Source organism: Mesoplodon bidens (assembly GCF_964165515.1).
Source record: "Mesoplodon bidens genome assembly, chromosome: 19".
In the NCBI taxonomy this organism is placed as follows: domain Eukaryota; kingdom Metazoa; phylum Chordata; class Mammalia; order Artiodactyla; family Ziphiidae; genus Mesoplodon; species Mesoplodon bidens.
The window spans coordinates 51,467,560-51,493,439 of record NC_138179.1 but is presented as its reverse complement, the minus strand read 5'-3'; the positions used below and the strand labels follow the sequence as shown (position 1 = coordinate 51,493,439).

The 25,880-nt window shown below is 56.5% G+C and overlaps 2 protein-coding genes across 8 annotated transcripts in view; both read right to left on the bottom strand.

The window, feature by feature from the left end:
* Positions 1–25,272, bottom strand: part of ZNF385C (zinc finger protein 385C) — a gene marked incomplete at both ends in the record, with an annotated part of 28,447 nt that extends 3,175 nt beyond the window's left edge. For 3 of the 7 annotated variants that reach the window (XM_081219360.1, XM_081219356.1, XM_081219361.1), the window contains 4 exons: positions 2,353–2,518; positions 3,855–3,965; positions 5,758–5,906; positions 25,023–25,272. In XM_081219360.1, coding sequence (XP_081075486.1) covers positions 2,353–2,518; positions 3,855–3,965; positions 5,758–5,906; positions 25,023–25,272 — 676 coding nt within the window. Of the gene's footprint in view, positions 1–2,352; positions 2,519–3,854; positions 3,966–5,757; positions 5,907–25,016 lie in introns of all 7 variants that reach the window. The other 4 variants (XM_081219359.1, XM_081219358.1, XM_081219357.1 and 1 more) reach the window with 4 other exon arrangements.
* On the bottom strand, positions 7,507–13,852 carry LOC308607673 (uncharacterized protein C17orf113; the record flags this gene model as incomplete). The annotated part of the gene is made up of 3 exons (XM_081219827.1): positions 13,840–13,852; positions 10,196–10,932; positions 7,507–9,033 (listed from the first exon to the last, which is right to left on the bottom strand). The coding sequence occupies exons 2-3, from the start codon at positions 10,736–10,738 to the stop codon at positions 7,507–7,509; spliced, it is 2,070 nt and encodes a 689-aa protein (XP_081075953.1). The 5' UTR covers positions 10,739–10,932; positions 13,840–13,852.
* Positions 25,273–25,880: the final 608 nt, after the last annotated feature.

The window sequence follows — 25,880 nt, the reverse complement described above, 5'->3', positions numbered from 1 at the left end:
GAATGGTTGTGTGTCAGTTGTTTACCCTCCTGGGCATGTGGCTGCTGCTGACCAGCATCACAAAAGAGTATGCACCTACTGTGTATCAGGGTCCCCAACCCCCAGGCCACGGATCGGATCGGTACCAGTCTGTGGCCTGTTAGGAACCGGGCTGCGCAGCAGGAGGTGAAAGGCGGGTGAGCGAGTGAAGTTTCATCTGTATTTACAGCCACTCCCTATTGCTCCCATTACCGCCTGAGCTCCGCCTCCCGTCAGATCAGCGGCAGCGGCATTAGATTCTACAGGAGCACGAAGCCTACTGTGAAGTGCGCGTGGGAGGGATCTAGGCTGTGCGCTCCTTATGAGAATCTAATGCCTGATGATCTGAGGTGGAGCTGAGGAGGTGACGCTAGCCCTGGGGGGCGGCTGCAAATACAGATCATCATTAGCAGAGAGGTTTGACTGCACAGAGACCACAATAAATCAATTGCCTGCAGACTCACATCAAAACCCTATCAGTAGGGGTCTTCCCTGGTGGCGCAGTGGTTGAGAATCTGCCTGCTAATGCAGTGGACACGGGTTCAATCCCTGGCCCAGCAAGATCCCACATGCCACGGAGCAACTAAGCCCATGTGCCACAACTACTGAAGCCCACGTGCCCTAGAACCCATGCTCTGCAACAAGAGAAGCCACCACAATGAGAAGCCAGTGCACCGTAATGAAGAGTAGCCCCCGTTCGCCACAACTAGAGAAAGCCCATGCACAGCAACGAAGACCCAACACAGCCAAAAATAAAAACAAATTAATTAATTAATTAAAAAAAAAACAACCTATCAGTGGGCTTCCCTGGTGGCACAGTGGTTGAGAATCCGCCTGCCAATGCAGCAGACATGGGTTCGATCCCTGGTCCAGCAAGATCCCACATGCCACAGAGCAACTAAGCCCATGTGCCACAACTACTGAAGCCCAAGTGCCCTAGAGCCCATGCTCTGCAACAAGAGAAGCCACCGCAATGAGAAGCCTGCGCACCACAACAAAGAGTAGCCCCCACTAGCCGCAACTAGAGAAAGCCCATGCGTAGCAACGAAGATCCAATGCAGCCAAAAATAAATAAATTTCTTAAAAAAAAAAAAAAAAGTCCTATCAGTGAGTGGCAAGTGACAATTAAGCTGCATCTTACGGAGTAGACTGGACATAAGCAACACACTTCGGATGTCACTGTCTCCCATCACCCCCAGATGGGACCAACTAGTTGCAGGAAAACAAGCTCAGGGCTCTCACTGATTCTGCATTATGGTGAGCTGTATAGTTATTTAATTACATATTACAATGTAATAATAATGGAAATAAAGTGCACAATAAATGTAACGCGCTTGAATCATCCTGAAACCAACCCTCCCTCCCCGGTCTGCGGGAAAATTGTCTTCCGTGAAACTGGTCCCTGGTGCCAAAAAGGTTGGGGACCACTGCCGTATATTGCTAGCCCAGAAAAGATCAAAATTCGAAATTGGAAGTCCAGTGTCTACCGAATGCATATGGCTTTCACACCGTTGTGAAGTCCAAAAATCATAATCCAAACCACCATGAAGTCGGGGACCATCTGTATATCATTAACCAAAACCAGGTGAAATTGATCTCTGGTGAGAAAAGTCAGGCTCATAGTTACTCTGGGGGAGGGGTGTAGGTGGTTGCATAGCATCACCCCCAAACTCATGTCCATCTGGAACCTCAGAATGTGATCTTATTTGGAAATAGGGTCTTTGCTGATGTAATTAGTTAAGATGAGATCATACTGGACTAGGGTGGGCCCTAATCCAATGACTGGTGTCCTTATAAGAAGACCATGTGAAAGCACAGAGGCACTGGGGAAAATGTGAAGTGAAGTCGGAGGCAGAGATCGGAATGAAGCATCCACAAGCCAAGGAGCGCCAAGGATTGCCGGCAACGACCAGAAGCTAGAAGAGTGGACTGAAACAGATTCCCCCCACCCCGCACCGTGCCCCCAGAAGGAACCAACCCTGCTGACACCTTGCTTCAAACTGCTGACCTCCAGAACTGTGAGAAAATACATCTCTGTTATTTTCAGCCACCCAGTTTGTGGTCATTTGTTATCACAGCCCTAGGAAGCTAACAACAAGGTAGTGACCGGGAGGGGACCCAAGGAGGGGCTTCTGGGGTGCCTGTGACACATTTCTTCATCTCAGGAGATCCAGACTGGAAAATCCGTGGTACTCTACACACGTGATGTGTGCCTTTCCCTGTGCGTATGGACTGCTCCAACACAAGCGGGAATAATAATAAGCAGAAATCGCTCAACCCCTTGTCAGAAGCCAGATTTGGAGTGGGATGGGGGGAGAAAAGTTCAGGACTGACCTTTGCTCTGTGGCTCTTCAGGGGCTCCACTGGCTGGAGTCGGGGATGGGGACACCAGCGTCCCATCCTGGGCCAGGGTTTGAGGCCTCTGCTTGCTCTTGGAGGCTTCGACAGCCTTGAGTTTTCTGGCGTGTTTGTGGCCTTTGTAGTGTGCTTCGGCCTGGTTCTGGGGAGGGGAGGGCATGGGGTCACCATTCATTGGCTGAGTCCACCTGTCCCATCCATGAGCTGGCGCTGGGCAGGGGCCAGGTCAGAGGGAGGCACGGCTCCGGCCACACAGGGGGCGCATCCTTGTCATCACACGCAGCATGTGTGTGGCCCTGAGGTTTACAGAATGCATTCTCATATACAAGCTCCCAGGCAAGCAGCCACTGGCTTCAAATTCTGCCTTAGCCGCTTATTAACTGTGCCTCTTTGGGCAGGTCCCGTCACCTCTCTGAGCCTCAGTTTCCTCGCTCGTAAGCTCTGTGATGATAATACTGATTTCACAGAGTTGTGAGAATTAAAATGAGAACATGAATGACAAGGGCCTAGTACAAACAGTAGGTGCTCAGTGAATGTTAGTTACCAACAGGTTTATAAACGCACAAGTGGAAAAACAGAGCAGTCCCCACACTTTCGGGAATGTGCACCTCAGATCATTCATCCCTTTGTACATTTTTCCAACAAATAGTTATTGGACATTTGCTATGTGCCAGGCACTGTGCTGGGCCCGGTATGAAGAAGATAACGGTTCCTCCCTCAGAGTGAAGTCTCTCTGTCCATCACTTGCATGACTCACATAACCTGAAGGCCTGGAGGGACCCTCCAAATCTGGCCTGTCCACTAGGGGTCCCTTCTTGTTGCTCCCAAAAGTAGGAATGACAGGCCCCCGTGGCCCCTCCCTGGACACTTTCACCAGAGCAGGGAAGGTCCGCTCTCTAGGGGCAGGCCATGGTAGAAAGCATGCGGACTATGGGGTCAGCCAGGCCTGGGTTCAAATCCCAGCTCTACTTACCAGCTGTGTGGCCTCATGCAAGTCACTTAACCTCTCTGAGGCTGAGTTTCCTCATCTGAAAAGTGGGGCTGATGAGAGCACCTCTATCCATCTCACAGATGTATCATGAGAACTCATTCAGAGGGTGGGCATGAACACATGCTGGAAACTCTCAGGTGCATTAAGAACTCAGCTCTGGACCAAGAGCCGATGGTGACCCCTGGGACCCGGAGTAGGTAAGGGCAGCCTTCTCTCTGGCAGAAGGTTCCAGAACACAAGAGAGAGGCACAGGGGAGGGAAATGAAATCCCAGGGGGATGGGATGGGACGGGGCAGAGGAATCTGGAGAGAGGAGAGGATGGGATGGATAAAGGACCAGGAGCGGCTCTTCTGCAACAAAGGACAGAAAATACGGACCCCAGTCCCTTTGCCACCCCTGTTCCTCCAGGAAAGACCCCAGAAGCCCAGTCTCCAGCCCGCTCCCTGTCCAGTCCCCTCCCCAGCCTGTTTCCACTACTCCTTCTCACCGCTGAGTTGAACCTCAGGTGACAGATGTTACAGGAAATGAAGAGCTTCTTCTTCAGAGGGGAGGGAACCCCAAATGTGTGACTGATGACGGCCTTCTGGACCGGGTCCATCTGTGAAGGGGGTGGGAGTGCACAGTAACTTTGGGGTCAGCTCAGTAAGGGCGGGGGGCGGGCACTGCAAAATGCCAAAAACTAAGACTGTTGAGGAGGGCAGGGATCAGCCCAGAGGAAGAAATTTCCCATGTCTGTGGATATTAGAGAGAAAGAAACAGCCTCTTCCCTGGCTGACCTTCTCTGTCAGCCTAGGCTTCTGCTTAGAGGCAGGGGGATGGCCAGGATGACCTCCATGACCTTGCGAAAGAGAACCATGTGCTGGTGATCACACTGGCATCTCTTGCCGCCCCTCTGGTCTCTTTTTTTTTTTCTCATTCGCAAGAATCACAACTACTGGGACAGACAGTTGGGGGCAGGCAGTAGCAGAGAAAGGAATTTGGAATTTCCTCTCCCATAACCCAGACTTGCGCTGGACCTGCGGGCTGGGGGAGATAAGGCTTATGTTATCAGCTCTGCCACTGTCACCGGGTCTGAGAGGGAGAGGGACAGCCACTCCCAGGCGCGGTGGGGGGCTGGGCGGGGGCAGCAAGGGCAGCAAGTGGAAGCCAGAGGAGGGTTCCCTGAGTAGTAGGGTCGTTTCTCTGGCATATTAATTTGCGTGTTTTTTTTCTTTTCCTTATTTTAAATAAATTTTTTTTCTTCTATCAAACCAAGCTTTTATGTTCCCTTTTCTCAGGGGCTAGGTTGTTGGGCCCAAAGCAGAAGCTGTCTGGGCTTGCTTGTCAAGAGGAACTTTCCAAACCTTCCTGAGAGAGGAGAACAGAAACTTTGAGAGAAACTTCCCTGAGAAGAGAAGGAGACTCTAACTCCCACAGCACCCAGAGCGGGGGCGTGCAGAGGACAGGACTTCAGAGGAGAGTGGCCTGCAGGGCCCCCAGTAGGAAGACGACAGCGGGTTGACCCCCTCTTAGGGATTATATGCCTGAACAGTGAGCATGTCAGCAAGTGACAGCGGGGACCAAAGACCAGAGGACCCTCCCCAAATGTCTCAGGCTCCACAGGACGTTTGCACAACCGTGGAGGGTGGGAAGGAAGGAGCTCCCAAGGGTGACTGAGACGGAATTTCCTACCATCTTGTCAGGATGGGGTGGGGCTCATCAATGATTATATTTGATTTTCCAAATTTTTTAAAGAAGGGCACATACCTTATAGCTCATGTAGTGAAGTAAATTTCATATTTACACACATACACATATGGAAATACACGTTTCTGTGTATACAGACTAGTAGGCAGACACACAGCACATAAGCTTACAGGCAGTTACAAATTACAGAGACAAGTAGAAAGATACACACAGGCATGCACACCAACAGCACGCATCCACAAACTTACAGTCACCCAAACCACGAAAAACACACACCAAACACATACACAGTCGACACAAAGACACAAAAAAACTCAGATACACAGGCACATACACTAATTACAGACAACTACCCAGGCGCAAAGAGTTTATAAACACACATGCACAAACTCACACCCACGAACAACAAAGTCCTATAGAGACAAACTAAAACAGAAAGGCACACCCCGAGTGCACACAGACATCCCTATAGAGAAACTCAAGTGAAACCTGCAGTTCACAGGCCCCCCCGGGGCCCAGCAGTAGTTGCTGGGGGAGGAGGTGATACCATCCTGGATCCCTGGCCTAAGTGGGAGCTGGGCCCCATTTCAGGAGCCCTTGGTCACTCTGGTGACCAGCCTCTGAGAGCTGGGCCCTTGCAGCCCCCCTTCCCCTCCACCCCCATGCTCGGCTGCATGCCCCCCACCCACCAGCCCAGCCCGTACCGTGCTGAAGTTGGGGAAGAGACTGAGCGGGGTGGCGCCATTGAAGTGGAAGGCGAGCAAGTGCTTGAAGTCCAGCGGGGGCTGCAGAGGCCTGGCGGGCAGGGGCAGGGAGGCCAGCAGGGGGCTGGGGGTGCTGGAGGCCGGGCCTGCTGCAGGAGGAAGAAGGGCAGGGTCTGAAACAGGGAGCCACGGGGCTCACTCCTCCCTCTGCAGCCAGAACACGAGGCTGATGGGCTTCTTGGGCGTAGAGAGAGCGCAGAAGCCCCTGTCTCCCTGTTCACAAAGTAGTACTGGCCGAGTCCAGGGCGACGACAGCGCATTTCTGTGCCTCTCCTCTCCACAACTGGGGAAGCAGAAGCAGGGAGTCCACAGTTCCAGGCTGCCAGCCCAGAAGGATGACCAGCAACCCACCCATAGGGGCAGCATAACGACCTAAAGGAAGCCCAGAGGGGAGTCAGGCCAAGGGAGTCAGGCCCCTGACACACACCACCACGGAGACTGCACGATGCACTGGGTTTCCACTTTATTGCAAATTAAACCCAAATCCAGGAGGCTTGGGGAGAGGCCAGCCCCCTCCCCTCTCACTACCTACCCTGTCCAGATCCCCACATGGTTCACAGCAAGGGCTGACAGAGGGGATAGGAAACCCACTGGAATCTGAAAGCATGTGTTCCCCAGCTCTGGTGAGGCCCCAGCTGCTTCCTTCAGGAGGCAAAAAGCCCTCCAACATCCCTGCGTTGGGCCAGAGGCTGCACCTCGGAGTCAGCCAGTCCAGCACTGTGGTTTTACAGTCTTTGGTCTTAAAGGTCTGAGGCAGGGGCCCGGGTTCAATCCCTGGTCAGGCAACTGAGATCCCACAAGCCAAGCAGTGGGCAAGAAAAAAAAAAAAAATCTGTTGGGAATTCCCTGGCAGTCCGGTGGTTAGGACTCTGTGCTGAGGGCCCGGGTTCAATCCTTGGTCGAGGAACTAAAATCTAAAATCCCGGCGTGACCAAAAAAAAAAAAAAAAGTCTGAGGCAAGGGCAGGGGAAGGCTAGGAACTTAGAGAGCAACCAGACTTCGAGGCAGAAAAAAATTAGAAATAAATTTAGTCCACCTGGGACTTTTTTGGACCCTGTCATTACAAAACCAAAAGAAGTCCTTTTAGATTTCATGTATTAACACTGTGAAAGATAGGATAGATTTATTTTACATTTATAGATGTGTATGTCGATATACACAGCCATATAGAGAAAAGCCTCAGGCAGCCTACTGGTGAGGAGGGCACCACCACTTCCCTTGAACTGTTAGCTTGTGCACAGAGAGGGTGCTGTGCTGTGTGTCAAAAACAAGGGCGGTCATCTGCTCGCCAGTCACATCTGAAGAGATGCTGCTAGAAGTGGGGGGCCTACAGTCAAGGACCCAGTCTCCTCTCCTTCAACCCCTGAATTGCGCAGACCCGGTCTTCCTCCAACCAATAGCCCCTCAACTTTTCTAGGACCAAAATTTGGGCTGAGTTCAGAGGAAAAGGGGTGAGCTACTTCACCAAACTCTGGAAAGGTCAGGAGTGATATTTAGGGTGCCCCAGACCCCAGCACCTCTGCCCACTGGCCCGAGCCCCGCCCCCGATCCAGCCCCTCCTCCACAGCCCACGGGGCTGGGTTAGTACTCAGCGTGGAGCAGGGGAAGCACGGGGAAGGTGGGTGGGAGGCCACAGCTAGGAGGTCAGCTTGGGTGCACCAGTCAAGTCCGGCTTGGCCCTTAGAGAGCCTAGAGCCCCGGGCTGGCTGGACAGAGGAGAGGAGGCCGCCCTCCCGTGAGCTGCGAGCCCAGGAGCCCCTCGCCCCACCCACTCTCTAGGAACTCCACCGCCAGCGCAAAGTCAAACTCGTGCAGCGGCGGCCCATCCACCGCGATCTTCACCGCGGGGCCGCCCCGGCCTTCCCCCGCCCCGCCCGGCTCCCACCACCGCAGCTCCCGGCTGCGGCCGACCTTGTCCAGGAGGCCGGCGCCCGCGGGCAGCGCCAAGGCCAGGGAGGCGAGGGCGGCGAAGTCGGGGAAGAGCTCGTGCAGTTCAGAGCGCGCGCACGCCAGCTTGGCGCACAGGGCCCGCGGGCCCAGCCGCCCCAGGCTGCACACCACGCGCTTGAAGAGCGCGAAGTCGCCCAGCGCCCGCTGGCACACCACGGCTGGGGCAAAGGCGCGCAACAGGACGCGCAGCGCCCCCTCGCCGTGCGCACCCAGCTCCTCGGGTGCCTGCGGGTAGCGGCGGGGGTCGAAGATCGCCGCCAAGGCGGCCACGGCGTCCAGCGAGGGCCCGGGGTAGGAGTCCCGCAGCCCCCTCCGCATGGAGTCCAGGAAGGCCCCCCGCAGCCGCTCCAAGCCCTGGACCGCAGCCTCGGAGTAGCCCACCAGCTCCACACCGCGGTAGGTGCAGCGGCCACGGCCCAAGTCAGGGCTGGAGGTTGCCAGTTCCTGCAGGAAGCCCTGGAGACGCGCCCCACCTGAGCTGCGCTGCGCTTGGAGGGAGGCTGCAGCTGCCGTCACCAGCGGTTGCAGCAAGGCCAAGTCCGGCTCTTCTGGCTGCAGGACAAGGGCGAGCTTCTGCACGGACGGCAGAGCATCCAGCAGGAGGTGGGTGAAGGCCACAAAGGTGAACTGGCGCAGGGCGAGGGCCAGTGCCCTGGTTGTAGGTGAGGCTGGGGCAGAGGCCTCCAGTGTGGGCACCAGGCAAGGCCAAGCCTCAGCCACTGCTTCCACCACAGGCAGCAGGGAGGCCCAGGGCACTGGCCGTGGTCCTGCCAAGTCAATAGCTGCAAGGTCCAGTGCCGCCCGGAGCTCAGGGACCACGTGGGAACTGGGGCCACCATGGAGGCGGAATAGGGCATCCAGCACACTTTCATATTCACCTAGGTAGGCAGGGGGCTTGGGATCTGTCCGGCCGGGGAGGCAGTGTAGCTCCATGAGCAGTGGGCAGGCGGCCTGGAGCTGCGGGCCCACGCTCCCCAGGCGGTCACTGGGGAGGCTTGAGCTGAGCCAGGCCAGCTTGGATGCAGACACGCCGAAAGCCTGCAGAATGTCCAGGAGTTGGCCAGCGGTGGCCTCGCCTTTCTGTATCTCCACACTGCCCAGGAAGGTGGTGGCAGGCTGGCCATCGCAGGGGGACACCGAAGTGGCAAACAGGGCCAGATTGTGGGACTCAGGCCAGTCCCTGGTCTCGTCCAACACCAGGCCCACATACGGCGATGCCTTCAGGCGTTGGCAGGCCTCTGTGTGCAAGACACTGGCAATGGCCACCTGGGACAGCCAGGGAAAGAAAGGGAGGAAGGGCAGAGTTAGGCTTGTCCTGAGAAGGGGAGGCAGGCAGGGTGGGGTGACAGAAAGAGCACAGGCCTGGGGTCGGACTAATCCTAGCTTTGCCACTTACTGACTGTGTGACCTTGGGCAAATCATTTCACCTCGCTGTTCATCTCTGTTTCCTCAGCTCTAAAACCAGGCTGATACCTGCCCCCAAGCTCCTCAAAAGGTTGTTGTGACTCATATCTTAGTGCCCTGACCAGGGATTGAACCCGGGCCCTCATCAGTGAAGGCGCGGAGTCCTAACCACTGGACCGCCAGGGAATTCCCATCGATGTAACTTTGTGTTGTACTTATAAGTGTAAAAATGCTTTAGGAACCATAAAGATTCTACGGCATTTTGTGTGTGTGTGTTTTTCTGCAGCACTGCCCCTGTCAGCCTTATCCCTGGGGGTCTCCCTCTGCTCTGCTGCTCAGGGATTAACTGATAGACGCGTTGACTCCCTACCAGTTACACAGAGCCCCAGCTGTGTGCTGTTTGTCATCTCTCTGGGGGATGAGATCCAACTTCCCCACCCCCTTACCAGCCCCCAGGACTCATACAGCCAGTGCCTAGGACAGAGCTGCAATATGCATGCCCCCAGGGGCCACATGGGTGATGTTGACCTTGAAGTGGGCCAGGGATAAACCAAAGGGAATAGGGAAGCCCATGCCCTGCTTTCCACCTCCAGAACTCCATGCCCTGACTGCACAGGACCTAGCTTTTCAGTAGAAGTCACAAATCCATATTTTTATATGTAATCTCTTGGTTTTTTGTTTATCTTGGAGACTAATTTAAGTTTTCTTAAAAACACTGTGAAAAACACATCTGTGGGCCAGTCAAGCTCCCAGGCCACCAGTTTGCAACCTCTGACCTAGGTAGTGAGGGGAGCAGACCTGAGCCCCTGAGGACAGGGCCTGGTCCGGCCTCTTCACTGTTGGGCACCCAGGAGCTGGCCAGGGGCCTGGCACCTAGTACGCCCTCGGTGAAGGCTCTGATGGGCGAAGGTGTGAATGAAGTGCTTTGGCCGCTGCCCGGGGGCCTGGCATGCTGGTGCCATGCCCAGACGGCTCGATGTTCTCCCTCCTCAATCCCTCCCCCACAGCCCTGGCTGCCACCCACCTGCATGTCCCTCACCCTCCTGGGACTGTAGTAATCGCCGTGCTCCATGCCCAGCAGCGCCTGGCACAGGTTGAATCTCTGCAGCTCGAGCAGAGCAGAACAGCGGTCGTCAGGCACGTCCTCCTTGGCCATGCAGTACACCGTGGTCAGCACGGCCACCTTGGCCGGGTTCGCTTCCACCTTGACACCCCTGAAGCTGGGGGTGGTCGCCAGGCCCGGACAGGTCCCTCCACCCTCAGCCTGGCCCTCAAAAGTGGGCCGGCCCCGGTTGACGGCCAGAGCCTGGCGGTGGGCCCCCGAGGTCACGTGGCGCAGCAGGGCGTGGCGCTGGAAGTTGTCGGTGCCCACAGTGAAGGCGTTCTCCGCTTTGCCGTGCTTGTTCCGCACCAGGGCCTGGCGGCACTCGAGGCAAAACATCAGCTTCCGCTCGTAGTCAAAGTCCAGCCAGGTGAACTCCTCCTTCCAGTGCTCGTTGAAGTAACGCTTGCACTTCTTGTTGGAGTTGGAAGCCTCTCCGGCTGGTTTCTTCCCCGGGGGCACCATTCCTGCTCGAGGGGCAGGGCGCCTCCAACCCCCACCCAAATGCTTTTGCCCCCCCAGCCTGCCCCGCACACTGAAGCACCTCCTCTGACAAGGGGAGTCGGTGGGGAGGCAGGAGGGGGGCAGCCCGCCAGGCTAATGGGGACCATCCATCTAACTTAGCCCGGAAAGTTTATTTCCACTCCGCTGGTGGGAGACTGGAGGTGAAAGAGACAAGGGAGAGGTGTTAGGCATCCACTGGGGCTTCACACTGCCCACAGAGGACTCCCCGGGCGAGGGGTGGACTGGACCCAATGGGGAAGGGCTACTGGCAGTGGGCCATAAAGCGTTATCCAAAGTGGGTAGAGGTATGAGGGCCCCAGCCTCTAGGACAAGGCATCGATTGCTTTGACCGCTGAAGCATGTCAGAGCTCAGAGCTGGAAAGACTAGCACCATCAATGCAGCCACATTTTATAACCCGAGACAGACAGTGGTTCTCGGGGCTCACGAATGACTCGTGGCTGAATCCTGGCTCCTCGCCCAAAGGATAACTGGGGCCATCAGGCCACAGTCATTTGTGTCATCAGAAGGAAGTTAGCACGAAGCTGAGCTCCCAGAGCCACAGGATGAGGAATGGGATTTGTTTCCTCTGGAACTCCCTTCCCTAAACACACGCATGGGCACGCTCACACACACACACACCAGTTGTGTGGTTCTGGGAAGGGTAGCCCAGAAGCGGGGGCTGGGCTCCAGACTAAAGGCAGCCAGCTGGTTGCCTCTACCTCCCACACTCCACCACCACCCCAGGCGCGAGGCGAGGATGAGGAGTTCAGGACCCCACAGCCACGTCCAGTGGATGGCCAAGACCTGCCACCTCTGCTTCCTCATCATCTCTCACACCTGCCCCTCCTCTCCATGTTTACTGATAAGTGGTACCTACCATTTACCGAGTGCGAACTGACTCAGGCCCTGTGCTCAGGACTGCGGTGACTCCATCAGGAGACCAAGATTCCTCTTGCAAGTACTCTCTGAGGATGGTATCATCCTCACTTTGGACAGGAGGAAACTGAAGCTCGGGAGCTTTAAGTGACTTGCCCGAGGTTTGCCAAGCAGTAAGTGGCGGAGGTGGAATTAGAACCCAAGTCCCCCTGACTCCACAGGCCATGCTGAGACCCTGGCCTGCACCGTCTCACCTGGATTTCGCAGCGGCTTCCACCTCTGCCTTTGTTCCCCCACACTCATACCTCACGTAACAGTCAGAGAGCAAGGCCACACACAGATCCCACCGTGTCACTGCCCTGCTTCCGCCTCTTTGGTGATGTCCCATTGCCTAAGTCTACATACCTCACCATGAGCCAGCGAGATGCCCCCCCCCGCCGCCCAGCCTCTGGACACCTCCAGAGCCTTCCCACTCCTGTCTGCTCAGCCAGCTCCAAAGGCTTACCATGCCCCACACACATTACTGTTATTTTTGCTCCTGCCTCCATCCCCTGAGCCTGGAACTCCCTATCCCTCCTCTTTCCCTGGCTATTTCCCATTCATTCTTGGAGGGCAGCTCAGGCATCCCCTCTGCCACCCTGATCCCCCCCAACCTGGGCTGGTACCTGTCCTCTATTCTCCCATAATTCCCCGTGTATGAGTCTTTGTAACACAATATGGTGAACGCAGGGATGCTCTACGTATCTCTGTACTTGGTTCCTGGAAGGTCAAGATCACATTTGCTCATTTTTGTACCTCTAAGTCCCTGTACAGGACTGGGCACGCAGATGGCTCTCAGCAAAAGCTGGTTGTTTAAAAGAATGAAAGGATTATTTTGGCTATATGAAACAACTTCCTGTTTCTTTCTTTTTTTTAAGATTTTTTTTTTATTTTTTTTTATTTTTTTCGGTACGCGGGCCTCTCACTGTCGTGGCCTCTCCCGTTGCGGAGCACAGGCTCCGGACGCGCAGGCTCAACGGCCATGGCTCACGGGCCCAGCCGCTCCGCGGCATGTGGGATCTTCCCAGACCAGGGCACGAACCCGTGTCCCCTGCATCGGCAGGCGGACTCTCAACCACTGCGCCACCAGGGAAGTCCCAAACAGCTGCCTTTGACATCCTTTCCTCCTAAGGTCCCATGATTCTGTGACTTTGTCTAGCCCACCACCCAAAGGGTCTTAGAATGGAGAGGAGGTGCAAAGTCAAGGTGACACCCTTCTGGGTTTTTGAGAAAAGAACAGAAGAGTAGGGAGGGAGGAGGCCTGGGAAGATGGAGATTCTGAAACTGTACTGTCCAATAGGGTAGCCACCAGCCACATGTGGCTGTTTAAAATTAATCAGAATTTTAATTTTTTTTTTTATGGTCACACCACGTGGCTTGCAGGGATCTTAGTTCCCTGACCAGGGATCAAACCCATGCCCTCGGCAGTGGAAGCGCAGAGTCCTAACCACTGGACCGCCTTGGAATTCCCCAGAATTTTAAATTTTTTAAAATTCAGTTCCTCAGCCGCACGAGCCACACTTCAAATTCTCAATAACCATGTGTGGCTGGTGGCTACTGTACTAGATGGCCCAGAGAGAGAACATATACATCATCCCAGAAAGTTCTACTGAACAGCGCTGCTCTAAAAGACCAGGCAAAAGCCACTGACATTCTCCTACCTCAACCTGAGGGAACCGGGCTGGGTGGGGCGGGATGTAAGACGTGACTCTTGGGGCGATGTGTGTTGGCCGGTGGTCCCCACTCCACCCCAGCACGTAAGCCTCAAACAGTGTCTATCTATATGGCTCCAGGATGGGGGTCCCCAGTCCCCTCCCCAGCCTTCTTTGGGTCTCCTACTTTCGGGACCCCAGCAAGAGGAGTCCACGCTCCCGGCAGAGTAGGGCCAGGAGCCTCCCCCCCTGGCAGCCCGGTGAAGTAGGGGCTCCCTGCACACCCCTGCCCATCCTCCCGGGGCCTGGATGCGGAGGGCTGGGGAACTTCCTCTGGGGGGCGCGTGGTGCAGGAGCTCTCCGATGGGTGCCGCCCGCGCCGTGCCGCCTCTCCCGCAGGAGCCCCAGCCCCCGTGGCCGCCCCCTGCCTGGAGGTTCCTGGAGGGGGCGCCCCGCCCGGCCCCCTCCCCTCCCCGGCCCCCGCACGCACGCACTCACGGAGTCTCGGGAGCCACCATCTTGCGCGGTGGACGCTCTGGCCGCGGTCTCCTTGGGCTCCACTGAGCGACAGCAGCCACTAGCGGTAACCGGGGCAAAGAGGCGCCAGCGGCGGCGCGGGCCGGGGTCGCGGGCAGGGCGGCGGCGCCCCGGGGGTCGGCCGGCCGCGCCCGCCTGCCGCCGCTCTGGCCCGGCGCACCCTTAGCCCGGCGTCGCTCTCACCCTCCCCACCGCGTGCGCTGCAGCAGGAGCAACTCAGGTTAGACCGCAGGAAGGATGCTCCCCGCCAGCGGGAGGGACAGTGGTCATTCATTCACCACAGGTATCCGTGGGTTCCTAGAGGAGCTCACAGGTGAGAACTGACTGGTGAGACCCAAACAGGCGGGGCGCTAGGGAGGCTACACTCTGGCAAGTGCCCCGAGCGAGAGCGATGAACAAAATGCTTTGGGAATCACAGAGAAGCAGGCTGTCAGCTGAAGGTCATCAGCCTGGAGAGGCAATTAGGTTTCACAAAAGGGTCAGTGAGTGAGATTTTACCAGGCAAAGGGCATTTCAGCAGTGGGAATGGCAGAGCCATTGGGAACCATCGTGAAGTTCAAAGTCGAGTGCAGGTTCTCAAAGCTCAAGGTAGAACAGAGGTGTGGAAGCTCTACAGTGAATGCTGGGGATTTTGACCTTCCGGCCTTGTGGGGAACCTCGGGAGGTGGGTGAGCTAGAAAATCATGTGGGATCTTAGTTCCCCGACCAGGGATTGAACCCGGGCCCTCAGCAGTGAGAGCGCAAAGTCTTAACTGCTGGACCACCAGGGAATTCCCAGGAAATCGGTGTTTTAATCTAATGAGTTATTTGTAACAGGGATGACAAATGGGGTGGGTGGGAGGAGTGACCTCTTCCTAGAACTCTCAGACACCCAGGAGACCCTCACCCCTGTGTGGGTTTCCCTGCAGGAGGAATGTGGGTGGTACCCCACCCTCCTAGACCTAGAGGCCTGCAGTGGAGCTCCAGTAACGACATCAAACTCTGAGGCCTTGGCAGCCCAGCACTTAGCCTCAGTTTCCTCACCTGTGAAGTGGGAATTACACCTGGGTAAGGAGGAGGGAGCAGGACAGGAACGGGCCTGAGGACCAAATGAGGTGCTGGGTGTGGAGGCCGTTTGCACAGGCGGTACAGGGCACTTGGTGACCCAGTCTCCCCTTCTGGTCAGCACAAAGTCACCCGGAAATGCCTTCCGGCCCCCGCACAACTGGGTACACTCTTCTCCCACTCAAGGCCTAAGGCACACGTTGAGGTCAGGGCCTCTTCAGTGGTTGCTGGGAGCTCCCCGCAGCCCCCTTCACGCAGCGCTGCTCTGAGCCGCCCACCACCTGCCTCTGACATTCACTGTGAGCCCTGGCCCCCAGGGCCGCTGGGATGACGCACGAGTCATGGCACATGCACACACACGTGTGGCCACTTGGCTTGTGGGTACACTCAGATGAAGGGAGACGCTGCAGCCCCCACCCCCGTCCCAAGATGGCACCACACAGCCTGACGGGTCTAGAATTCTGCACCCCCAAAACGGTCAGGTGTGTGTTAGGGGGTCTTCTCGGGTAGCATCTTGCAACAGAACAGCCACCCTGGCTAAGTGTCTCAGAGCAGTCCCTCCCCACCCCTGGCCAAGGGTCCACAGCCGGGACCCAGGGCTCATTGGATGGCTGCCTCAAGAGGGTGGGTTGTTACTCTGATCGAACAGGAATAAACCAGACTAAGTGACGGAGAAAAGGCCACCCCCAGGGGTCCAACAGAGATGAGGGCAGGGGTGCAGAGCTGGCGTCTCATGAAATAACATCACCCTGCCTACCATCCACGGGAGAGAATCCGGGGAAGCTACGTCCTGCTGTGTTGCCATCACTGGGAAAGATACACACGAAAGAGCACAGGGACACACACCCTGAGGTCCACAGGCATCCACACAGATAGTGACAGGGACAGACACCAAGGCACACACTCACACACATCTCCCCATGGTGAGACCGTCTATGCACACTGATGTGTGTGTGTACATACGGAGGTGGTACCCACGCAGAGACAGACAGATACCCCTGCTGGCCAAGGGGCGGGCACAGAGGCCACGCATGAGCATGCATGAACACACAGGCAAGAGCAACAAAGACACACTCAGATCATATACACCCAGAGGGACACACACACGAGGACACGCAGACCCCTACAGATGCACATACAGACAACACAGAACAACAGGCATGCAGTGGCACACAGCATCACAGAGAGGTGCACGTACACAAAGATCCATATACAGAAACACACACACCCCTGACAAAATTAAACGCATCTGACATACACACAAGCTCATGTAGCCAAACCAAGTCCCCCTCCCACCCCCGTCTCGAGTCATAGGGGCAGATGGTAGGGTCCTCCCAGAGGCAGCGTGCACACGCGCTCACACACACACACACACACACACCCCTCAAATAGTAAAGTTGCCGTTTCTATCACAAATCAAACCAAAACTCTGTGAAGAAAGGGCGTCCAGGAGGGAGAGAGAGCCAAAGGCAGGGAATGAGAGGTTGAACCAAGACCCCAGCTTGCTCACCCCCGGCTAGGATTAGGATTCCTCCCCACATTCTCCAGCGCCCCCAACCCACCCTGGGCTGGCCAGCACTGTGGAGGCGTTGATGTTCCAGACTCCCGCCCTCCCTGCACCTGAGGAAGACCCCCGAGCCCAGTCACAAGAGGAACTCTGTTCCCAGCCCCACGGCCTCCAGCCCTTGCCCTTGTGGAAGGGGATCCCCCAAATCCTTAAAGGGTAATGGCTGTTTCCCTCAAAAAGGACCAGGCAAGCCCTGTGTGGGGAGGTGAGCCAGGAGACCACGAACAAAGCACGGGGGGCGTTGATGTTGACCCCAGCGCGATGGCTGGACCTCAGCGGGCGCCTGGCTCTCTCCTTCTCTGCTTCATTGACAACTGCCTCTAACCCCCGAGCCCTGCTCCTCCAGGCGGCCCCTTAGAGGCAGCTGAAGGTATGATTTGATACCAGGAACCTTTGTAGCGGGGGCTCCTCGGAGGACGCACACCTGCCCCAAAGTGCAGCAGCCTCATTCCTGCAGGCTGGACCTCCAGATTCCCGACCATTCCTGCCACCCCTGCCCCACCTTTGCTCCCGGCCAGAGTGGGGGCTCCCCCTGCCCATCCTTGAACTTGGGAAAAGGTACCAAGAGTCCGCTGGCTACTGGAGCCTCTAAACAGACGACTCTGGGGGGGGGGCGGGTCGACAACAGGAGGAAAAGGATAGGGCAGGGGAGAGGGGAGAGGCCCACCCTCGGCTCGAAGCCCCCACCCCAAGCCCCCAGCTCAGGCGTCCTCAGCACTCACCCAAGAGCATTCTCTGCCTTTGGAGGAACCGCTGAGCGCAGAGTGCGAAGCGAATGAAACCCAGCCGGAGAGTGACAGAGGGAAGGGGTGGGGGAGTGGAGGGACAGGAGGGGAGGGTGCGAGGGAGGGGCTCCTGCTTCTGCTGGGAAGCCACGGTTACCGGGCCCAGTCTCCCCTCTCCAGGAAGGCGCTGCCTGTTCCCCGGTTTCCCCACCCCAACCACCGGTGGAAAGCACAGGGCACTTCTTCCCCGAAGGTATGGGGGCAGCGGGAGGGTGTCGGGGCCTAGTGCCTCTTATACCGAGGCGAAGAGTTGACCCTGCCCACAGAGGCCTCCAGGACAGGAGGTGCTTCCAGCCCCTTCTCTGCCTGCCAGAAAATTCTTCTTCTGAACTTTGAAGCCCTGCCTGAGGGCTTGCTGCCGCAGGGGGCCCGTTCTCCTATCTAGCCTTACGTATCCTCTGCCCCCATCCCCTTTTATTAACCTCCTTTTGCTGCAGGGGAAACCGAGGCTCAGAGAAGGGGAAGGGAGCGCAGGTGGCTTGCAGTTCAGTACCTGGACTGCCGGACCTGCTACCTGGGCGATGCCAGGAAGCGGGGAAGGGGTGTTCATCGGTCACCGAGAACTTCTGACGCCCCTCATCCGCCCGCACCCTTCCCTCCCACCCATCTTTTCTCTTCTTATTTGACTCCTTCCTCCTCCGCCTCTTCCTGAAACCTGCGGGCTCCTAACTCACCTGAGCACCTGGTGCCGGGAGGGGGGTGGAATGCGGGAGAGGAGACAGCCAAGCCACAGCTGGATCCAGTCTCGCATTCCAAGCCCGGGTCCCAGCGCTAGCCCCCCACCCCCTCAGCATCCTGTCTCCACCAGACAATAACCCGTAATCTCTGCAGCAGCCAGTTCTCAAGCTGCAAAGAAGGTCTGGGGAGGGGGTGGCGGCGGCAGCCCCTGAGAACAGGTTTGTTAGGAAGAGGCTCTGTGGGGGAAAGGGCTTGCTGGTGTGGGGAGAGGACGGAAACTCAAGCCCAGAGCTAATTAACCCACCCAGAGACACAGACGGAACCTTTGTCTTCTGCGGGGGCAGGGATCTGAGCTAAGCCCCCTAAGTTCCACCCAGACAGCCTTGCCTTTCCTGGTGGCCCCTGGGGGGAGGTGCTGATGGTCAGGTTCACATCTGTGAGGGGGTGAGTGAGGGCACCGCCATCACCTGCCACTTAAGGAGAACCTCAGGAGGCACTGGTTAGACCCCCCAAGAACTTCTTAGTGGCCTTGGGGGAGCCAAGGTGAAGCAGGCATCCAGAGGCCTCGGGATGGGCTGGGAGGGCCACTGAGGAGGAACTGGAAATCCAGGGAGATACTGAAGCCATGGGGGGGACAGGCTGGAGGGCTTTTGGGGCCTCCTGATGGGACTGAAATTAATCCATCTGCAGGGAGTGGAGGGTGAAGAGCTCATCAAGCCCGTGACTCAGGTGTGACCCAAGCTCAAGGCCTTTGATCTCTGGGGCTCAGAATGCAGCCAGAGGCTTCTGCAGTCAAAGACTAGGAGAGGAGATGGAGGGACTGATTAGAACGGGATCTAGGAGAGGTCTGAGGGCGCAGGGCAGGGGACAGCCTCCATCTGCCACTCTGATGCCTTCCCGTCCCCAAAGGCACAGGGGTGTCTGGTACAGCTGCAGCCGTCTTTGCCCTGAAATCCAATATAGTCTGACTCCGTCTCCGCTTTCTTGTCCCCCTTAGTGTCTACCCTGTGCTCCCCATCCAAGTCCCCTCTGGCCATTTCGGTAAGCCAGAGCTTAAGTCATTTTTGAAATCTTCTCTCCCCTCTGGTGTCATGTTGCAATGGTGGGGAACAGGGGATGCGCCCTAAATTGCGCAGCTGGGTCAGTCCTGCCAAGAGACAGGGGGAGGAGCCAGTTGGATTTAGAAGGCTCCCCTCCCTGTCCCTAGCCAGCCTAAGCAGAGCGGGAGATGGCTGGCATCTCCCCATTTTTCAGTTGAGGACACCAAGGCATGGGTTCTGAGCATTTGAACTGCCTGTCATGGGAGCTGGTCTGCCTGCGCTGGGCCATCCCTCCTCCCCATTCCTGAAACATTAAGGCTCCATCTCTCTTAATGTATGCTGTTCTCCTCAGCAGCAAGGTGAGGAAGGCACGTGAGAGACAGGATTTAGAGTCAGAGATGCTGGGATCTGAACCTGGCTGTGGCCTTAGGCCCGTTGCTTACACTCTCTGAGTTCTAGTATCTCAGTTTCTCAAGTGAGGGCTGAATGCCAGTCAGCTACGCCCGGGGATGGCTGGGTGAGGAGGGAATGCTGTACTGCTTGTGGAAGTGCTTTGCAAACAGTTCATCTCCTAAGCACATGCTCATTGGCCCTGGGGGTAGGTCACAGCTCTTTCCCCAAGGTCCAGGTCCTGGTGTCCGTCCCCCAAGCCCGGTGCTGGCCCAACATCCACACTAGAGGTTGGAGGGAGGAGGGTTGAGGCAGCAAACCTTTCTCTCTGCAATGTTCAAGAACTACCTAAAATTGTTTAGGGATACGCGCACGCGCGCGCGCATGTGTGTGTGTGTGTGATGGTCAATAGGGTCATTGAGTTCAGCCACATTGAGGCGGAGGTTCCTGGTGCCCACACCTCCCATGGGGGGCAGGTAGGGTGAAAGATGGCTCCTTCCTGAAGCATGAAAGGGTCTGCTGTGTGGGAGACAGATCGGGAGGAGGGCAGGTGGGGGAATGACCTGGAGAAGGGGCTGGGGAAGGGCGCGGTTCCTGCTGTTTCCGCACCCTGTGCTGTTTCCCCTTCCTAGGTGTTCCAGGCTGACTCATGGTGGGCAGCTGGGTGAGGCTGAGTAAGGCGGCCTCTGACGCAGGCATTGGGGAGGAAGCTGAGAGAGGGGAGAGCCGCCCCCCGTATCTCCCTCCCACAGACGGCCTCAGGGACAGGATCCTCCAGACAGGATCCCGCCTCACTGCCTGTGACGGCCTGTCACTGTGCAAGGCGCCAGCCCCCCAGACCCCTAATCAGAGTGACAGCTCCAGGAGGCCTCCCAGAAAGGGAGCCTCGAAGGGGCATGACTGGGCCGTCACCCCCACCACTTCAGCGCCCTCCCAGGGAACGGGCGGCCCTCCTGGCTGCCACAGGACTGAGATCTCAGGTGTCCAGGAACAAAGCCGTGCGTTAAGGGCTCCTTTGCCTCAAGCCTCCTGAAAGTAGACGTGACTCTCCATTTCCGGAGGTGCCCCAGTCAGCCGTGCCCTCAGGGATCTCTGCCCTGGTCCAGCCTCCTCAAGCGGACTTCCGCACGACGGAGGTCCCCACCCCCTCACCCCAGGGGGAAGTTGCTAGCATTGGGCTGCCTCTCCCACCCGCAACTCCCAGAGGGCCAAGGAGACAGGAGAGTCCATGGAGGGGGTGGTTTGCTGGGGGGTCATGACCTGAAGTAGAGTCAAAGATAACCAGGCCAAGGGACTTCCCTGGCGGTCCAGTGGTGAAGACTCCGTGCTTCCAATGCAGGGGGCGCGGGTTTGATCCCTGGTCAGGGAACTATGATCCCATGTGCCTCTTGGTGTGGCCAAAAAAAAAAAGATAACCAGGCCAATGGAACACAGGTTCTCCGCTGGAGCCCCGGGATCCCAGGGTTCCCAGAAATCTGAGGATGCAACATCCTCGCCCTAGTCACAGCCATCACCCCCCGGCCCAGCATGCTCCCACAGTGCCGCTCACTCCTCTTAGCATGGCGGTGGGGAAGGTCTGGCCCCGTGGCTATCTTTCCCTCCAGACCGTGAATGCCCAGCACTGCTCAGTACAGAATCCCAGCATCCTGCACGGGGCCAGCGCAGGGCTGGAAGGCTGGTGATGCAGGACAGGTGACTGGAGGGCCAGTGACTTACGAGGTGTTGTTTAACAATCTCGGGAGGGAGTACCAGGCATCGTGTCTCCTGGTGACCCCCCCCCCAAACCTACCCTGTACTCGGGGGATAAGGACTGTGAGAAAAGGGAAGCCAAGTGAAGGGGGACCCCATCCCTCTGGGCAGCCTGTCTGTGGCCACCAGCGTCTGGTGCTGCTGTCCTTTTTCTCACACCCCACCTGCTCTCTCCGCACTGGGATGGTGGGTGGGGGAGAGAAGGAAGGACCACTGCCCGGAAGGAAGGCCTGAGAAGCCAGAGTTAGAGGGGAGCAGGGGTGGGACCAAGTCCTCTGGTCACAGGAATGGCCTTCCCCACCCACCCTTGCCTCCCTCTCAGCGGCCCCTTTCTGATAACGGAACTGTCCATCACAGCATCCCCTAAGCCAGAGTCATCCTTGGCACCTCCCTTCCCCTCGGCCCCACATCCCGTCAGTCACCAAGTCCTGCAGAAAAGACCCCGGAATCTGGTTCCACCATCCTACCCACTTCCTTCTCATGTACCCCCAAGACTTACCCTTCCCCCTCACCAGAGACCTCTAAAAACACTAATTACTCCTGCTCAAAACACTTCAGTGATGCCCATCACCTTCAGGACAAAGGCCAGATGCCCAGCTTGGCTTTGAGGACTTCACAGGCAGCCCCTGCTCACCTCCTGCCACGCCAGCCACTTGCCCAGCCCAGCACCGCCTGCTGTTCCTGCAAAGCCACGGCCTCAGGCCTGGGTGCATTTGCTCTAGCTCAGGGGTCCCCAACCCCCGGGCCTCAGACTGGTATTGGTCCGTGGCCTGTTAGGAACCAGGCCGCACAGCAGGAGGTGAGCGGTGGGCTAGTGAACGAAGCTTCATCTGTATTTACAGCCACTCCCTATTGCTTGCATTACCACCTGAGCTCCGCCTCCCGTCAGATCAGCGGCAGCGGCATTAGATTCTACAGGAGCGCGAAGCCTACTGTGAAGTGCGCGTGGGAGGGATCTAGGCTGTGCGCTCCTTATGAGAATCTAATGCCTGATGATCTGAGGTGGAGCTGAGGCGGTGACGCTAGCCCTGGGGGGCGGCTGCAAATACAGAGCATCATTAGCAGAGAGGCTTGACGGCACAGAGACCACAATAAATCAATTGCCTGCAGACTCACATCAAAACCCTATCAGTGGGCTTCCCTGGTGGTGCAGCAGTTAAGAATCTGCCTGCCAACGCAAGGGACACGGGTTCGAGCCCTGGCCTGGGAAGATCCCACATGCCACGGAGCAGCTAAGCCTGTGCACCACAACTACTGAGCCCACGTGCCACAACTACTGAAGCCTGCACGCCTAGAGCCTGTGCTCCGCAACAAGAGAAGCCACGACAACGAGAAGCCCACACGCCGCAAGGAAGAGTAGTCCCCGCTCGCCGCAACTAGAGAAAGCCTGCACACAGCAACAAAGACCCAACACAGCCAAAATAAATAAACTAAAAAACAGAACAAAACAAAACCCCTATCGGTGAGTGGCAAGTGAAAACAAGCTCAGGGCTCCCACTGACTCTGCGTTATGGTGGGTTGTATAATTATTTCATTATATATCGCAATGTAATAATAATAGAAATAAAGTGCACAATAAATGTAATGCACTTGAATCATTCCAAAACCATTCCCCCAGCCCCCCAGTCCGTGGAAACATTGTCTTTCGAGAAACCGGTCCCTGGTGCCAAAAAGACTGGAGACCACTGCTCTAGCTGCTCTAGCTGTCTCCCTGCCTGGGAGACAAGATCCACCAAGATCCACCTTCAGGGTCATTTCTCTGAAGCGTCCCCTGACTTCTGTCAAGTCACCACTCCCTCCCACTTCTCAAGGGAGCCCATCCCCACATCTATGAAGCCTGCTGTTATCTTGGACACGCTTGTCTGCGTGTAGTTATCTAGACAGCTCTTTCCTGACAGGCAGCTCTGTTGCCTTCTAAAAGCACAAATTCCCAGACAAATGCTGTATGTTCTCACTTACATGCAGAATCTAAAAAAGCTGAACTCATAGACATAGAGAGTAGAAGGGTGGTTGCCAGGGGCTGGTGGTGGGGGAAATGGGGAGATGCCGGTCAAAGGGTACAAAGTCCCAGCTGTAAGATAAATACGATGTAGGGATCTAATGCACAGCTTGGTGGCTATAATTAGCAGTACTGCCTTATACTCTTGAAAGTTGTTAAGAAAGTAAACCTTAACTGTTATCTGTACACATACGCTCAGAATTATGTGAGGGGATGGAGGTGTTAACTAGCTTTACTGTGGTAATCATTTCACAATATATACATGTATCAAATCATCACACTGTACCCCTTAAGTTTACATTTGTTATATCTCAGTAATATCTCAATAAAGAAAAAGTACAAAAAAGAAAAAATACTACAAGGTCCTACTGTATAGCACAGGGAAATATACTCAATATTCAATATTTTGTAACAACCTAAAAGGGAAAAGAATCTGAAAAAGAACATATATATATATATATATATATATATATATATCTCTCTCTGAATCACTGTGCTGTACCCCTGAAACTAACACAACATTGTAAATCAACTCTACTTCGACAGAAAATAAATAAATAAATAAAAATATGAATACCCCCAATCAGCAGCTTGCACATGGTAAGCTGTCTGTAAGTATCTGATGAATTAATGAATGACTTTTGAACACACTCACACACACACACTGCAGAAACATCCATACAGTTGAATATGCTCTTATTCAGAGTCACATCCTGGGGTCCAGCCCCAAGTGCTCAGGTGGGGAAGATGGTACCAGCCATTAGAGCACTCCCTGCTTTGCTTATGCAGTGACCTCTGCCTGCGAGGTCCCTTCTCTTCTCACCCCTGTTCCGAAGCTCACTGCAGCCCCCCTCCTTCGGGAGGCTTTTCGTGGTACCCCCAGGTAGAATCACCTTTTCTCCTTTGTACCCCTGAGGGCATGTCCCACGTACCACCCACAACACTCATCTGCTCATTTCGTGTCTGTCTCGGCCTAAAAGACAGTTTCAGTCTCGGGGGCCGCGGGGGGAGGAGTAAGACTGGAACGTCTCCAGGCCCCAGCACAGTGCGGGGAACACGGACGGCATCCCATAAACACTCACCCAAACAACAGGCAGCCCTCAGGAGGTCAGAGTGTAGCCCTCTGGCAAAGCTACCAACCTGGGCTGCAAGGTATGTGTGCAGGGCATGCTTCTGGTGGCCGCCCCCAGGAACCAGGCAGAAGTTCCGGCCCTTCCTGACTCTCACGCTGGGCCTGGTTCATAACCTGTTTCCCCTGCCGGCCAGCAGCCTGCTGCTCCTGGTCTCTCCCATGACTCCCATGTGCCTGTCAGCTGGAATCATCCTCACGAATCCATTCACCCACTTTGCCCAGAATCTGCCTTGCAGTCAGCGGTCCTCTTGCAGCCCAACCTCTGCAGAGTCATGCCAGCCAGGGAGAGGCCGAAATCCTGGCCAGGAGTCCAGTGGCCAAAGGGAGAGGGGCTTCTCCCCGCTCTTCCCCTGACCACCTCTCAGCCCTTAGCTGGAGTGTCGTGCACATCGCTGACCCTGGCCTTCAGAGACCAGAGCTGGAGCCCGGGACGCCCCGTAGGCGAGGCCCTTATCTGGAAAACTATCTGCCAGGGGGCTCCTGGTTGGAGAAATGCTGCTTAGGGGGCCTAGTCCTAGAAGACCCCACAGGGAGAGCCCCAGATCCAGAGGAGGCCTCAGACCTCAGGCCCTGAGAGACCCCATAGAGGGCTGTCAAGATGCAGGAAAACTTTGACGGCATCTGGGGAACTTCAGACTCTAAGACCCCATTGAGGGTACCCCAGACCAAAAGACCCCACAGAGAGAGGCCACAGACCCAGAGCCCCCCACAGGGGCCCAGAACCCAATCTGTGGGACAGCGCCCCTCCACACTGACCTGGCCCCAGGGGTGTCTTTCCCAAGCTGAGCTGCCGCAGGCGCCTCTGGTGGGCCCGCCCCCCACAGTGCACCTGGGCCTGGGCTGCCGAGTTCAGCTGGATGTTGCAGACGTCGCAGAGGGTGTACGACGGCCGTTTTCTCTCCCGCTTGGGCTTAGGTGGTTCTGGAGGCCGAGGGGGGCACTCAGCAGCTCCAGATCCGGGGGGATCCTTCTCACCCGGGGGAGATGGGCTCAGTGGCCGCTTCATACCTGGGCAGATAAGGAGACAAGTAAACAAAGGCGAAGGAGCAAGAGGGCTTCGGGACCCAGAGATGCCTGTGCCCCGTATCCCAGCTGAAATTCCCTGGCCTTCTGAAAGCCCCAACGCCAGGATGGCAAAAGGGAGCAGAAGGGGGGCTGTTTTAAACAAAGCAGCAGTAAAATGCGGGGGTATCTGGAAGAGTGTCAGAAACAGCCACACACTGGGTGGCCGACACCTGAGGGCTCAGAGCAAAGCGCTGAGAGGGAGAGCAGGGCTCTCAGAAAGCGGGCGACGTGGAGGGAGAGCCAGCAGAGAGGCTAGTGGAGACACTAGCCTGGCCCAAGGCAGGCCAGGCGCTGACAGTGCTGGGACAGGCAGGCCTGTGGTGCCTGCTGGAGATGCAGGAGCTGCCCGCCAGAGGATGACTGCAGAAACCCAACCACCTCGTGCCCAGTGCCGGTGACATGCACACACGGTGACAGTGTGTGAAGCCATCCCCACCCCTGCCCCACGTTGGTGTTTACACACACACACACACACACACGGGGCCCGCTTGCGCTGGGTCCTGCAGAGCATGTGCATCACCCCTCCAGGCATCACCCCTCCAGGCCCCT